The sequence below is a fragment of the Ixodes scapularis genome, unplaced genomic scaffold (assembly GCF_016920785.2).
Source record: "Ixodes scapularis isolate PalLabHiFi unplaced genomic scaffold, ASM1692078v2 PGA_scaffold3__209_contigs__length_174095766, whole genome shotgun sequence".
Classification (NCBI taxonomy): Eukaryota; Metazoa; Arthropoda; class Arachnida; order Ixodida; family Ixodidae; genus Ixodes; species Ixodes scapularis.
The window spans coordinates 36814257-36826923 of NW_024609868.1; the positions used below are offsets into that span (position 1 = coordinate 36814257).

Below are 12667 nucleotides of genomic sequence, written 5' to 3' on the forward strand. Positions count from 1 at the left end.
CTACCCTACCTTAACCTTACACCCACCCAACTCGACTTCCTTGATGCGCTCCTCAGGAAGACATATAGGCATGCTCTCCTACTCCCCCCTCACGCCCCAACGCACCGCCTGCTCGACCTCGGCATACACAAAACAATACGCGAACACCTAGACGCCCACCACATGTCCCAACTCACCCGCCTCGCATCCTCACCCACAGGGCACTACATTCTTAACACCATAAACATACTCCCCCCCACCATCCCAATCCCCCCACTCCCCATTCCACCGCACATACGTAACCGCATTCGAGTCCACCCAATCCCTCGCCACATGCACCCAACTTTCCATAAAGCCCGGCGACTAGCACGAGCCAACATCCACGCCAAACTATACCCACCATCACCATGCATACTATACACTGATGCCACACCCTACCCTCACAAACCTGCACACTGTGTAGCTGTTCTCGGCCAACATCCACCACCAAACGTCACGGCGGCCACCATCCTCACTACAAACACAACCACGGCGGAGGAAGCGGCCATTGCCCTTGCGCTCGCCCAGAGCCTCACCCCCCAATTCGTCCTATCTGATTCTCAGCAGGCCATCCGCAATTTTATTCGCGGCAATATCTCCCCCATGGCCTTCCAAATTCTCACCAACAACCCTCCATCCGACACCGTGACCCTGCTGTGGACTCCAGCCCACACAGGCGTAGGCGCTAATGAGATGGTGCACGATCGTGCTCGCGAACTTATCGACCGAGCCGCCATTTCAACTGCGCCTACACGCGATGTCCCTGCAGGCAAGCCTACCTCCCTCCTGCAATACAGGGATATTACCCTACACTACCGCCTCCTCCGCCGCCAATACCCACCTCCGCACCCCCACCTCTCCCAAAAGGCAGCACACATGCTGCGCCTCTTACAAACACACACTTTCCCCCACCGAACACAACTCATACACACTCACCCACACCTCTTTACCAGCCCCGCCTGTCCTGCCTGCGGGGCATTCGACACTCATTACCATTCCCTTTGCGAATGCCCCGCAGACCCATACCCCCCTCTTCCCTCCCCTCACCTCTGGGAGCAGATGTTGCGCGACCCGGAGGAGTCAGCCCAAGTCCTGACCACCTCCCGGGCCCTGGCGATCGCGGCGGCCCTCTGGGCCTCCGCCACCCCCAATACCTGATCCCGGAAGAATAATAAAATTTCCTCCTCCTCCTCGTGTGTTGGAGGCTTCACTCTAAAAAAAGGGGGTGTAGACGTTACACCCCTTGTCACATATACGACACCCCAAAATTTTAGTTGGACGTACAGTGCGCTGACGTTCAGCTGACTGCCCCACCTTTTGCGAGACGGTTGATGACAGTGCGATATAACATATTAAACAGCTAAAGCACGTATCATAGTCTACAAGAAAAAACACAGGTTTTGCCCAGTTGAGTCTAGAAAACTGCGATAACTTTTTTTTGCAGTCAGTGACACCTACATTAGCCATTTTAATGAGTTGTACAACTCGGCTATCAACCCGCTCGTGAAAGTTGGTAGCGTCGGTACAAAGTCATTGCGCTGTACAACTAACTGAAGTTTTGGGGTGTCGTATATGTGACAAGGGGTGTAACGTCTACACCCCCCTTTTTTTTTAGAGTGTTGTCCGTGTCGGTGGTTTTTGCTTGTCGCTCTAGTGGGACTCCGGCAAAAGAAACGCCAAGTGTGGGGTTTATCCAGGGACTTTAGCTCACAGTGCTGATTTGGCTTCCCTCGCTTCTATCATCTACTTTACATATCGGTAATTTTCTGACTCAAATTATGTTTGGAAAAAACATGCGCTGTAGCTAGTGTCAGCGTAAGAGTTCATCCCATTCTCCGTTTCATACAGCGTGTCACAAAACAACAAACAAAAAAAACAAAAAAAACTTAAGGCGGTTTTTATTTCTGCCGCAAAAATAAACTACGCATCGCCGAACGCTTATTCTCCGGCAAAATGTAGTAATAACGGTTCGAGACAGATGTCAAAACTTTAAAAAGTAACATTTATCTTAATCAAAAGTTTTGAGTGATTTTCTGAAAATTTCAGGGCAGAAATAAGGCCCGTTTACGCCCATTTTCGGTAACTGGCGCTATTCGGCTCCATGTATCTAAATGCTCCGCCGGCCGTTATTTCCTAATGGAAAATGTCAGAAAATAACCCACAGCTTTTTAATAAGATAACGATTAGTTCAGAAACTTTGTCATCTGCTTATTTGGCACAAAAGGAGCATTGGGCGATACGTGCTTTTTATTTTTTATTTTTTGCGTTATAAAGAACTTTTAAATTTGTTTTGGACGCCCGATATTTTTGTTCAAACGCCCTGTTTCTTTGCCTTGGCTGCATGAACCAAGCCGGGCGCTTTAAGGGTGATCCCGTGTCAAGATCCTACTCAGCTCTGATTCTACGCGTCGCGTAACTGAAAAAACGTCGAGACGTAAGTTCGGCCGTGGCGCTATACATAGCTTGCACGTAACGAGGACGCTAGGCTTTGAGAGTATATAGCCTCGAAACGATGCACAAATTTCATACTATTGAAGAGCAAGAGATATAATTGGGGATGCAGTCTTTCTCACAATGAGCTTTAGTCACGTTTCATGGTCCCGGATGTTGCTTAGGGTCTCGTGAAATGACCGCGCCGGCACCTTCTTTCGCGAGTCTGCCCAAAACACGGAAAAAAAACCTAATAAAAAAAAAACTGACTAATTGTTTAAAGGGAAGCTGAAGATTTTCTTAAATTCGAACAAAGGGTAAAAGTTGTGAGGTAGGCACCTTAATATTTCTATTGTCTTAAGTTTTAGTTCTATCTTATTAGTAGGAATGTCCTAATTAATAGCCAATTATACTTTCGACGTAGACCCGTCCGTTGCGGCGCGCCGACGGCAGGAAAGAGTGAGAGCAGAGAGAAAAAACTAGCAAAGGTGACGTCATCAGCGGTGTCATATGACCCTTGCTCGGCACTAAGCTGGCTGAAGGACGCCGTCAATGACGCCACGACGCTCTAGACAGATAACAGGCGGCAGAAAGGGTCGCCGCATGCCCGGCGGGAATCGCTGCACGAGTTTAGTCACGGGACTAAAACTATAAAAATCCGCTACCAGCTCAAATTTATTGAAAAGTGTTTCAGCTTCCCTTTAAAGGGTAACTGCAAAGAAAAAAAAGTTTTTTTTTTAAATAGCCTAATTGGAACAAGCATGTCAAAAAACAATTTTTCCGCGAGAAAAAACATTTTATACAGCAATATTTATTGCGTGAGACTCATTTTAGTTTGCGGCTATTTCGTCCGTTTTAAATCGCGCGCCACAAAGTTGTGATTATGTGACGTCAATCCCAAAAGGTTCTCATTGGCTAAGAGTTTGATTGACAGCTTAGATCCGGTTGTTAAACCTTTGTTATATGTTGCAATTTCCTTTTGAGCGGCATATTTTTACGTTTAAAGAATAACACATGTGATGAGAGTTATTATTCTTTACAAAAGGTTTACAAGACGGGCACTTCCGTTTGGATTCATACAAACAAAAGCTTCGCCATTCTTTCATGGCCGCCGAAGTCTCTGCTCCCGCCTGTCTCGCCTACCTCGACTAATTGTTTCACCGAAGTGATCAGTGTTTCGTCGTTTCGTCCTGACCCAGGTGCTTGAGTGAGACTTCTTGAAGTGAAGTAGTGTGTGTTTAGAAGCTGTCGCAGGTGTTAGTGATAGGAAGCGACGCGGTGTTTTGGCTTTCATAGCGCGGTTCTTTCGTTTTCCGCTTTGCTTGCTTAGCGTGCTTTCTTCTTTTTTTGCTTGTTTGCGCGTGCAAATGCTGACTTTTCGGAGATGTCAGATGCGTGATCCCGACAGTGAGCCTTCCAGCAGCCATGTCGCCCCGAAAGGAATGCTATTTGGCTGGAGGCAATCGGGCGTTCGCGTAGCGACCATCGCTCTGGAGGCCGTCGAGATTCGCCCCGTGTGTACCTAACGTCCGCGACTAGACAGAAAATAAAAAAGCACTTGTCCACTACGTAAAAATGGTCTCAGTTCATGCATCTGTAGGCAGGTACGAAATCGTGCCCAAATTTATTCACACCGCACGATGCAACACGTCGCTGTACAAACGCAGTCCAACACGAAGCATAAAAACGGCAGATTTAGGACAACAATTCGGAGTCCATTGTTCAATTAAAACGACCTAATTTTGTTGAAAACGCCCGCAGCTTTTTACTCACGGTTTGCGTCGGGAAACTTCCACATTTTGAAACAGAACGAGGCAGATTTACTTTTAAAACGCTCCCAGCGTCCTCCCGGACCAGTTTGACTGGATCAGCTGACGACGACGGGACTTAACTGGTTGAACGTCAACCCCACAACAACCAATTTGCGCTCCGTGTTAGCACCGCATTACACACACCACGAACGTTTCAGCTCTGTCGCATCGCCGTGTTGCACAAAACAGAACGAGATCGCCGAAACCAACGCAGCGCTGTCGTGAACCTTGGCTTGTGGTTGCGCACTCGTGGATTCTGTGACTCCCTTCGCTTTCAAAGCGCGCACGACGATTACGAACGATACTTTCCGTCTTCCGGGAACATCACAGGGGCATTTCTCCGGTCACGTCTTCGCTACATGTGCTCGCAAACCGCGTCAAACCAAAACAATACCGCGGCCTGGCGTAGTTGCCAGATCTTGCCGGAAGTCGAGGCGCTGCGTCGTTCAACTCCGCAACGCAAGAAGAGTGAGGGGCGGGGCGTACTCCTCTTCCGCGGGGGTCGAAAGAGCGGGAGTTTCAAATGTGGAGAGATTCTGACTCTACTAAATTACGTCCTGTGGTGTAAATATTGATAAAAAAAATCATTTTTTTCGCGGAACATTTGTTTTGTGACATGCTTGTCCTAATTAGGCTGTTTAAAAAAAAAACTTTTTTTTCTTTGCAGTTACCCTTTAAGAGCGGCCCAGGGCTACCACGACAAATTCGAAAAACAGCACCTAGAATGCAGGAACGCACGAGGGAGGCTTATTTACGTCGTTCGCGTCATTCAGATTTGCTGTCTTGTATGGGGAAGCGGCGCACCCTTGGGTAATAGCTGGAAACCGGCGATTGGGCAGGCATTATCAGTATAGACCTTTCCAGAAAATGGCTGCTGGCCGGTTTCATTTTCAGTGTTCGTGCGTATCGCGCGTGATTTGCTCGCTTTCCGAAGCGACGCACACGCGCGTGCTGAGCTGTGGAGATCGCACGCTGAGCTGGGGATTTGTAAACATTGGAAAGGTCTATACGTATAGAGGAAGCTACACTCTTAGAAAAAAGGGTCAGTATAGTCCTCCCTAAAGGGAGGAACGCTCTTGACACATATGTTCCTTCAGAAAGGGAGAAACTTTCGTCCCTAAAGCAGGGGAGGAAAAGTTCCTCCGTCGACTGCATCTCATTATGGCGGCCACGAATCGAGCAAATCGAGCTCGGTAAGGCTTAACGAGAACACTAAGTCTATTGCACGAAGCGAGAGGAGCAGGAAATAAAAACGTAACACGAGCTTTCCGCGAACTGTATTTATTTCCGAAGTTTCTTTACCCCTGCAGGTAAAGAAACTTACGTTTCGAAAGCATGCAGTCACTCAGTCTTCTCATCGTCAGCACTGCGATGTTCAACGGAGACAACCGGCACTCAGTTCGCGCACTTTATGTCCTATACCTTTGCTATTCCTCGAGCCGCAATTCCTTCGTCAACCGTTGCGTCAACCGCACATCACGGAGGAGTGAAAATCATTCGCCCGCAAAACCAAAAGCCGCTCTCAAAAAAAAAAAAAGCAAATCCGAAGCAACCTCTTGGCTTATCTCAGCACGGTAACACGAAATTATGGCGTAGCCGCGTAGCGTAAAAGGATGTTAAATCGCTTGCCACCAGATGGCAGGGTCAAGCAGAGTAATCGCACGTAGCTAGGCTAGGTGGCGCTAGGTACCGCCCAATTCATGTTTTACAAAAAATATTTGTATTTTCTTACGCCACAATTGCGTTTCCTTTTCTTCGGAATCTCTAACACATGTAGACACATTGCGCACACTACAAGCCCTACAAACATCAGTTCAACATATATTGAACGCACACACAGGCATCGCCATGGCACATACAAACATCAATACAACAGCACACTACCCCGATCACTACTACCGAGCCCTGCGTTTCCGTCTTTTATAGTGGTCGTTTTGAACGTACGGAATTTTTCGGTGACTCCCTAAGCAAAAAAAAAAAATATTCCGAACATGTTCATTTTTCTCCAGCAATGTCATACATCTGAGGCTATTTTTAATGGCTCAGGGGATGAATCTCTTATTAAAAAGAAGACGCTCGATCATGCCATAATTATTTGAAAGCCAATATATCGAGCCGCTCCAATGTGGTTCCAAGCCATGAGTTTGTTTTCCCTCATGGCCCTTCGTAGCCAGTATTTATATTGTAGTGTTCGTTTTTCTATTTGTGCTGTTCGCGCAAAGCTGCAATTGCCGTCTTGAATTAATCTCTTTAGAGCAGATATCCACTCAGCTGGAAGCACTGATCTCTATGACAATTGCTGGATCGCGCTTCCCCGCTTGTTCGCTGCAGCGCAAGTGAAGCCACCGGGCTTCACTCGCTTGGGATACGATTTGCCGTTTTTGCTAGCCTTTGCTGCGGTTGTCCAGCGTGCTGACGACACGTTTTCTACTCGTTCGTCGTCATTCGCCGAAGAAGTTTTTTGAAGACTCTGTGTATTGTTGAGACTTGCCGTTGTGAACACGTGGAAAATTTTACGAAAGTGCAGTGTCGCAGGAAAAAGGCACAACGCGTCGAAAGGAAGGGCTGGCGGCGTGTTCAAAGCTTCCTTGGCACGCCGAAGTGCCGTGTCTCTGTGCCTTCGCACGCTTGGATACCGACCAAGAACCGACGCCGTGTGTATGTGTTCAGCGAGTGCAATGTGCGTGAAGCTGTTCGTGCCTCAGGATCAGCGTCTTTTCCTCTCGCGGTTTAGGAACGAGCTTAATCCAGCGTCCACTAGCGACGGAAGATGGGGAGAAGGTACGTCTTTTTTTCGTCCTTAGACGATTTACACAATACCGTGCACAACAGCTCCTCATCACTGATCAGTGCTGGCTTATTATCAACCTACTTAATTGCACTTGACGTTTGAGCGCGGCTCAACAGATTGCACACGACCATATCGGCCGCGCTTCAAAGATTTTCATTCTCGCCGTCTTGTACTTTTGCTTTCGAAAACCCCCCTGGCTCCACAACGTTGCCCTATTCGTGCTCCCACGGAATCTATTAGAGTAGATTTGGGACATAGCCATGGTTAATATAGTACATAAGAACACGTACAGATCTCCCCCTTTTATTGATAGCAACTCACCGGAACAGCTGGACGATCCAGAACTCCGTGGCCGATATATATAAATGATCTAAAGGCATCTACGCGCGACACACGTTCAGAACTTTGGCGCGGCGTCAATTCTTGACCGGTATCCAAGCGTGCGAAGGCACAAAGATGCATCACTCGGCGTGCCAAGGAAGCTTTGATCACGCCGCGACACCGGCGACACGTTTTCGACGAGTTGTACCTTTTGATACGGCTTCACGCACATTGCACTCGCTAAACACATTCACACGGCGTCGGTTCTTGGTCGGTATCCAAGCGCGCGAAGGCACAGAGACACGGCACTTCGGCGTGCCAAGGATGCTTTGAACACGCCGCCAGCCCTTCCTTTCGACGCGCTGTGCCTTTTTCCTGCGACACTGCACTTTCGTAAACTTTTCCACGTGTTCACAACGGCAAGTCTCAACAATACACAGAGTCTTCAAAAAACTTCTTCGGCGAATGACCACGAACGAGTAGAAAACGTGTCGTCAGCACGCTGGAAAACCGCAGCAAAGGCTAGCAAAAACGGCAAATCGTATCCCAAGCGAGTGAGGCCCGGTGGCTTCACTTGCGGGAGCGGCAAGCGCGATCCAGCAATTGTCATTGAGATCAGTGGCTGGAAGTGATGCTTCACGGGCACAGAAATCGCTTTTCGATCAACTTGAATGCAGTCAAAGCCGAGACTTGCGACAACTGTTAAGTGTACGGAGCTGCGCCGTTGCGAGCTCGAAAACTTCTAGCGCTCATCCCAGCGCGCCACTTAGAGGGCAGTTTCTACAGGAACCGTAATATATTTAAACAGTAAAATAAAGGATAGCGTTTTTTTTTTTCGATTTTGCCTGTCTTTTTTTTTTTTATGCTAAACTTCCATTATAAATATACGTACTTTCCGTCATACTTTCTTAGTGTTGTCTTTTCCCCAGAGCGCAATCGCTCTCGGAGACCGACAGTCACATTGGCCACTGTACGATAGGAGCTTACCGTTCAGACCAGCGTTCCAACATGACTATCCACACGTCGATCGACTGCACCTAATCCCTCAAGTGGTTTTAAACTCTTTAATGTAAAGCGGAATGTCATCCTGCGACACCCCGGCCCCTCCGATAACGGCCCGACCAGCGACATCAATGCCCGACAGTTTACGTCATCTCATCTTGTTGTTACACCACTGATACGCGAACACACGGTCACATCGGCGATAATTCCAGTCTTCTGTTCACAACCCACAACACTGCCATCACGATGTCGCTGACACGAAGAAATACAGAAACACGTTGACGATGTTGCTGACACGCAGAAGAATCACGTTGAACGCCGGTTGGCACTCGGCACGGGACAACGGAACCGAACTCAGCAGGGAAGGCACCCAGGCAGCCGGCAGGAAAACCTGCCTTCCTTGGACGCAGTTCCCGCGATTTCCATACCGTCGAAAACGTCGACACAGTTCCTCGCGGTTTCGCTGCTGTAGTTCCGCGTGCGTCCCGCAAATTGGAGACGGCCGTCTTACCCAGTGTATGTAGCGCTGCTGGCACTGCTCCGGAACTTCGCTGTTTCTAGCGGCTTCGTTAGCTCGTTTGATAAAATTAGTGGTAAAAACGTCAATGCAACCGAAATGTTCTGCACGTTTGCACTAGAAGACGGAATTACAGGTGGCCTTCGCTGCCGCTGAAGCTCAATCAACTCAACATTAATTTATTAAACAACGTGCGCGATGTGCTCGAAAAACGAAACCGAAAGAAGATGGGTCGGGAGGGCGAAAGCTTTCTCCGGTCTGCCTGGAGGAGGAAAACGTCTCGGAGAATAATAAGGACTTTAATTTTCCTTTCATCGGTCTGGGTTTGTTTATGTGTGTTTTGGTAAACAAAAATTTAAAAAAAAAAAAATTTACAAAAAAAAAAAAAAAAAAAAAAACACAAAAAAAAAAACTACTTTTTTGGGGATTGAACCGTTGACCACTTGGTCAGTAGCGCGATGTTCTACCCCTGCGCCAACTGAACAAAGAGAACCCGCCCTCCTCCTTTCATCTGAACTGCCGTTCCTCCCTTCTCTGGGCAACTTGTCCGCAACAAGGAGGAACAGTCGCTTTTGCTACCTTTCTCCTCCCTTTTTTTCTTAGAGTGTATGGCTCAGTGGAGGCTCAGAACGAGCCCCCAATCATCTTCTGAGAACTGCAATCTTAATGGTGTGCAATGCACATTGCACAAGCGTTGTGAAAGCTAATTATAAGCTCGCGCTGGTCAGGAACGGACGAAACCATGGCCAACTTCGGCACCACGACACGCTTGAGCGAGCAGGGAGTCATTATTAATCGCGCTCTCAGTCAGTCAGTCAGTCAGAGTCTTGGGAGAAGAAAATCAAAGGAAGTGTTGCTGAGCCAGAAGCTCAATATGTCACCTTTGTTTTGGGGTAGGGGAGGGGGAGTGAAAGGTAAAGATAGGAAAAGGGTGGTTGCCTCAGTGTCGCGCCGCAAAATCGCGCCGCCGCGCCACGCAAGCCGCACGAAGAAGCCCCCCCGGCCGAGCAGAGCGGCCGGTGAAGTGCGCTTCTTCCTCGTAGAAGTTGAGTCAGAGTCTTCCCTCTTTCTTGAGTCAGTCTTCTTAAGTCTTCCTTTTAGTGGGCCGCCACAAAATACACCAATGCCAAGCACCACCAAGGAGCCCCGCTACATCGCGCTCTATCGCTGAGGAGCATTTAAAACCTACGGCCGCTAAAGCATAACGTAACAAACAGAAATCGTCCACTGGGACGGCTGAAAGCGCAGTAGAAAAACACAGCGAAAGAAGTTGCAGTAAGAACAAATAACCTCCTTGGGTACGAATGGTAGGAACATGACGCCGGGGCACAATGTTGCTTGACAAACAGCCAATCCGTCAAATGCCTGCTGAGAAGCTGGTGGTAACATTTCTAATATCAGTTTTAGAGTGGGTCGCGGTCCCCATCGGTGTAATATTTTGGCGCTGCTCGTATTTAGACTCCGTAAACCGATATCAGTCACTTATTTTGTTTCGACTTTTCACTGGAGTGACATACTCGGCCACCGCTGCCCCCGTGCAGGACCAAAGGCGTCGCTGTAGTCGGCTTTGCACAATTGGCCAAACGACGGGCACAACAATGTGAGACTGTCACCTTTGACGATGTTGGATTAAGAACGAGACGCCTCCTAGCTTCCACAGTGTTTTTTTTTTTTTTTTTACGTGCACCATCAAAGTTGTCGTCGCAAGTTATCAAAGTAGCCAGGATTAGAACTCGTGACGTCACGGGCGGAAACCACAAGAAGGTGCCACCGAAACATCACCATAGCAACCTATCGCAGCATCTGGTTTTATACTCGGCGTCGACAAGTTCGTGCTACGTTGTCAAAGCTATAGCTTAGCTACCACACTGCTTCAACTCTGTCAAAACTATAGTTGCGCTAGCACATGCAAATGAGGCGCAAAAAACAAAGGTACGAGCTCTCGCAGCAGTGCGGGACTGCTGCACCGTGGAAGCCTTGGCAAAATAGCAAAAAAATCTTTGACGCAGAGTATAGTAACTAATTATAAGCAGTTTCAATGCAGTCGGCGGTAGCTAGAGACGCTTTCAGGCAACTGTGCATGGGCGCCGCCATAACCGACCTTCAGTTTTTGTTTCCTCTAATTTCGTTCGCTTCACTTCATCGTTACCACAGCAGGACAGGTCATCGCCACTTTAGGTGCCACTATGTCCTTCTTTCCAGCATAAGCCTTTGTAGAGGCTCGTCAATGCCCGCTCCAGTGGTTCGGCATCTCGGTAAAACAAGAGAAGGTCGGCTATGGCGGCTCAATCTGGCGCGTGTTTACAGCGTCTATAGGAACAACAAGAAGGTAATTCAAAGAGAAAAGCACTATAAAGTAGCGTAGCAATATTCCCCGGGATCCTTGCACCACTCAACGATCGTCGGAAAGAACAAAGAACAGGCTGAGAGACTATATTAGGTGGCCTTCCCACGGGACGATGCCTTTTTTTTTTTTTTTGTCTTACTTTTTTTTATCAAAGAAACGTTCAATCTTCTCTCCGGCACCATCCGAAGTAATCTATGCACGTCCCTTCCTATACCTTTTTTCTTCCGATGCGTTCTGGCGTTTCCGGGTGCATTCTTTAGAGAGTGCCGGTCGTTCGAATTTGTCAGCAGCGAAGGAATTTATAATTACGCAGCAGCGCTGAACCATTCGGACAGACAAACGTGTCACCAATCACAGTTTCCGTGTTCTACTCTGCCCCTTTCCCCGTTTCCTTTTGAGATTTATAGCGAACAGGCGCAGCGAGTGGATGACGCACCCTGTCGTCTGCTGGCAGCGCCTATCGGGAGATGGCGCCACGTGTTACAACTTAGATGCTTCGCCAACTTATTCGTCTGCAAACCCGTCCTGCCAAGTCTGCTGGACTCATTTTCCACAAGAAGGAAACAATATGCTTTAAACTTTCACCAGCTAAAATTCACCACCTTAGTGTACTTACACTGGGTGAAAGTTTGAGCTTCCTTCTATGTGCAAGCGCCACGTTTTTCGGCTCGTTTTAGATTGCAGAGATTCATTGTGGCGTGCGCGTGACATCAACGCACCAAGTTAAGAAAACTTTTCGAGGGAAAGGAGAGCTAGGGAGGAGGAAATAAACGGAATGCAGGAGAGGAGAGGAAGAAACCTCCACCTCTCTCTAGCGTTATGTCTGCTTCCTCCCCCCTTTTCCTCGAAAACTTTTCTTAAAGACCGACGACCAGTTCCGCTTTCCACTTTTCCCTCGCTTCCTCCTCTCCCTCCTTCTACTCTGTCCACCGTTGCCTGCTTCCTCCTCCCCCATGGTGAGGAAGAAACAGGCCTTCTGCCTTGCAGAATCTGGAGTATAGTCGTCGGCCTTCATCCTATAACTGATTATAGGCGGGAATACGTGACACTTCCCTGATTTGCATTGGACAGAACGACGACCGCGCCAAATCCTCCCCTGGTGGAGTGGGTTATTCGGCGACGACTACCCCCCCCCCCCCCTTTCCCCTCGCCGCGGAGCACGTGACCAGGCGACGTCTTGGAATGTGGTTGAGGTTGACGGCGTCGCGGATGCAAAGGCGGTACCGTTGCCGCCGTTAAGGCCCGTTCACACAGTTGCGTTCGGAGCGACCACTACGCTTACGAACGAATGCAACCGGTTGGAACGACGAGTTACCATAGCAACGAAGCGCCAAACGGTCGTTTCGTTCGTGTTCGTTCGCAACGCAAGGAGTTGAGCCGGGCTGAACTTTTTCGTTACGTTCGGGAACGACGGGAGCGACATACCAATC

General features: G+C 48.6%; 1 protein-coding gene across 1 annotated transcript in view; it reads left to right on the forward strand.

Annotated features, from left to right (window-relative positions):
• The first annotated feature begins 249 nt into the window (after positions 1-249).
• The window catches only part of LOC115325089, a 39852-nt gene continuing 27434 nt past the window's right edge, over positions 250-12667 (forward strand). The window contains exon 1 of the mRNA XM_029985789.3: positions 250-1103. Coding sequence (XP_029841649.3) covers positions 313-1103 — 791 coding nt within the window. The 5' untranslated portion in view covers positions 250-312. The remainder of the gene's footprint in view (positions 1104-12667) is intronic.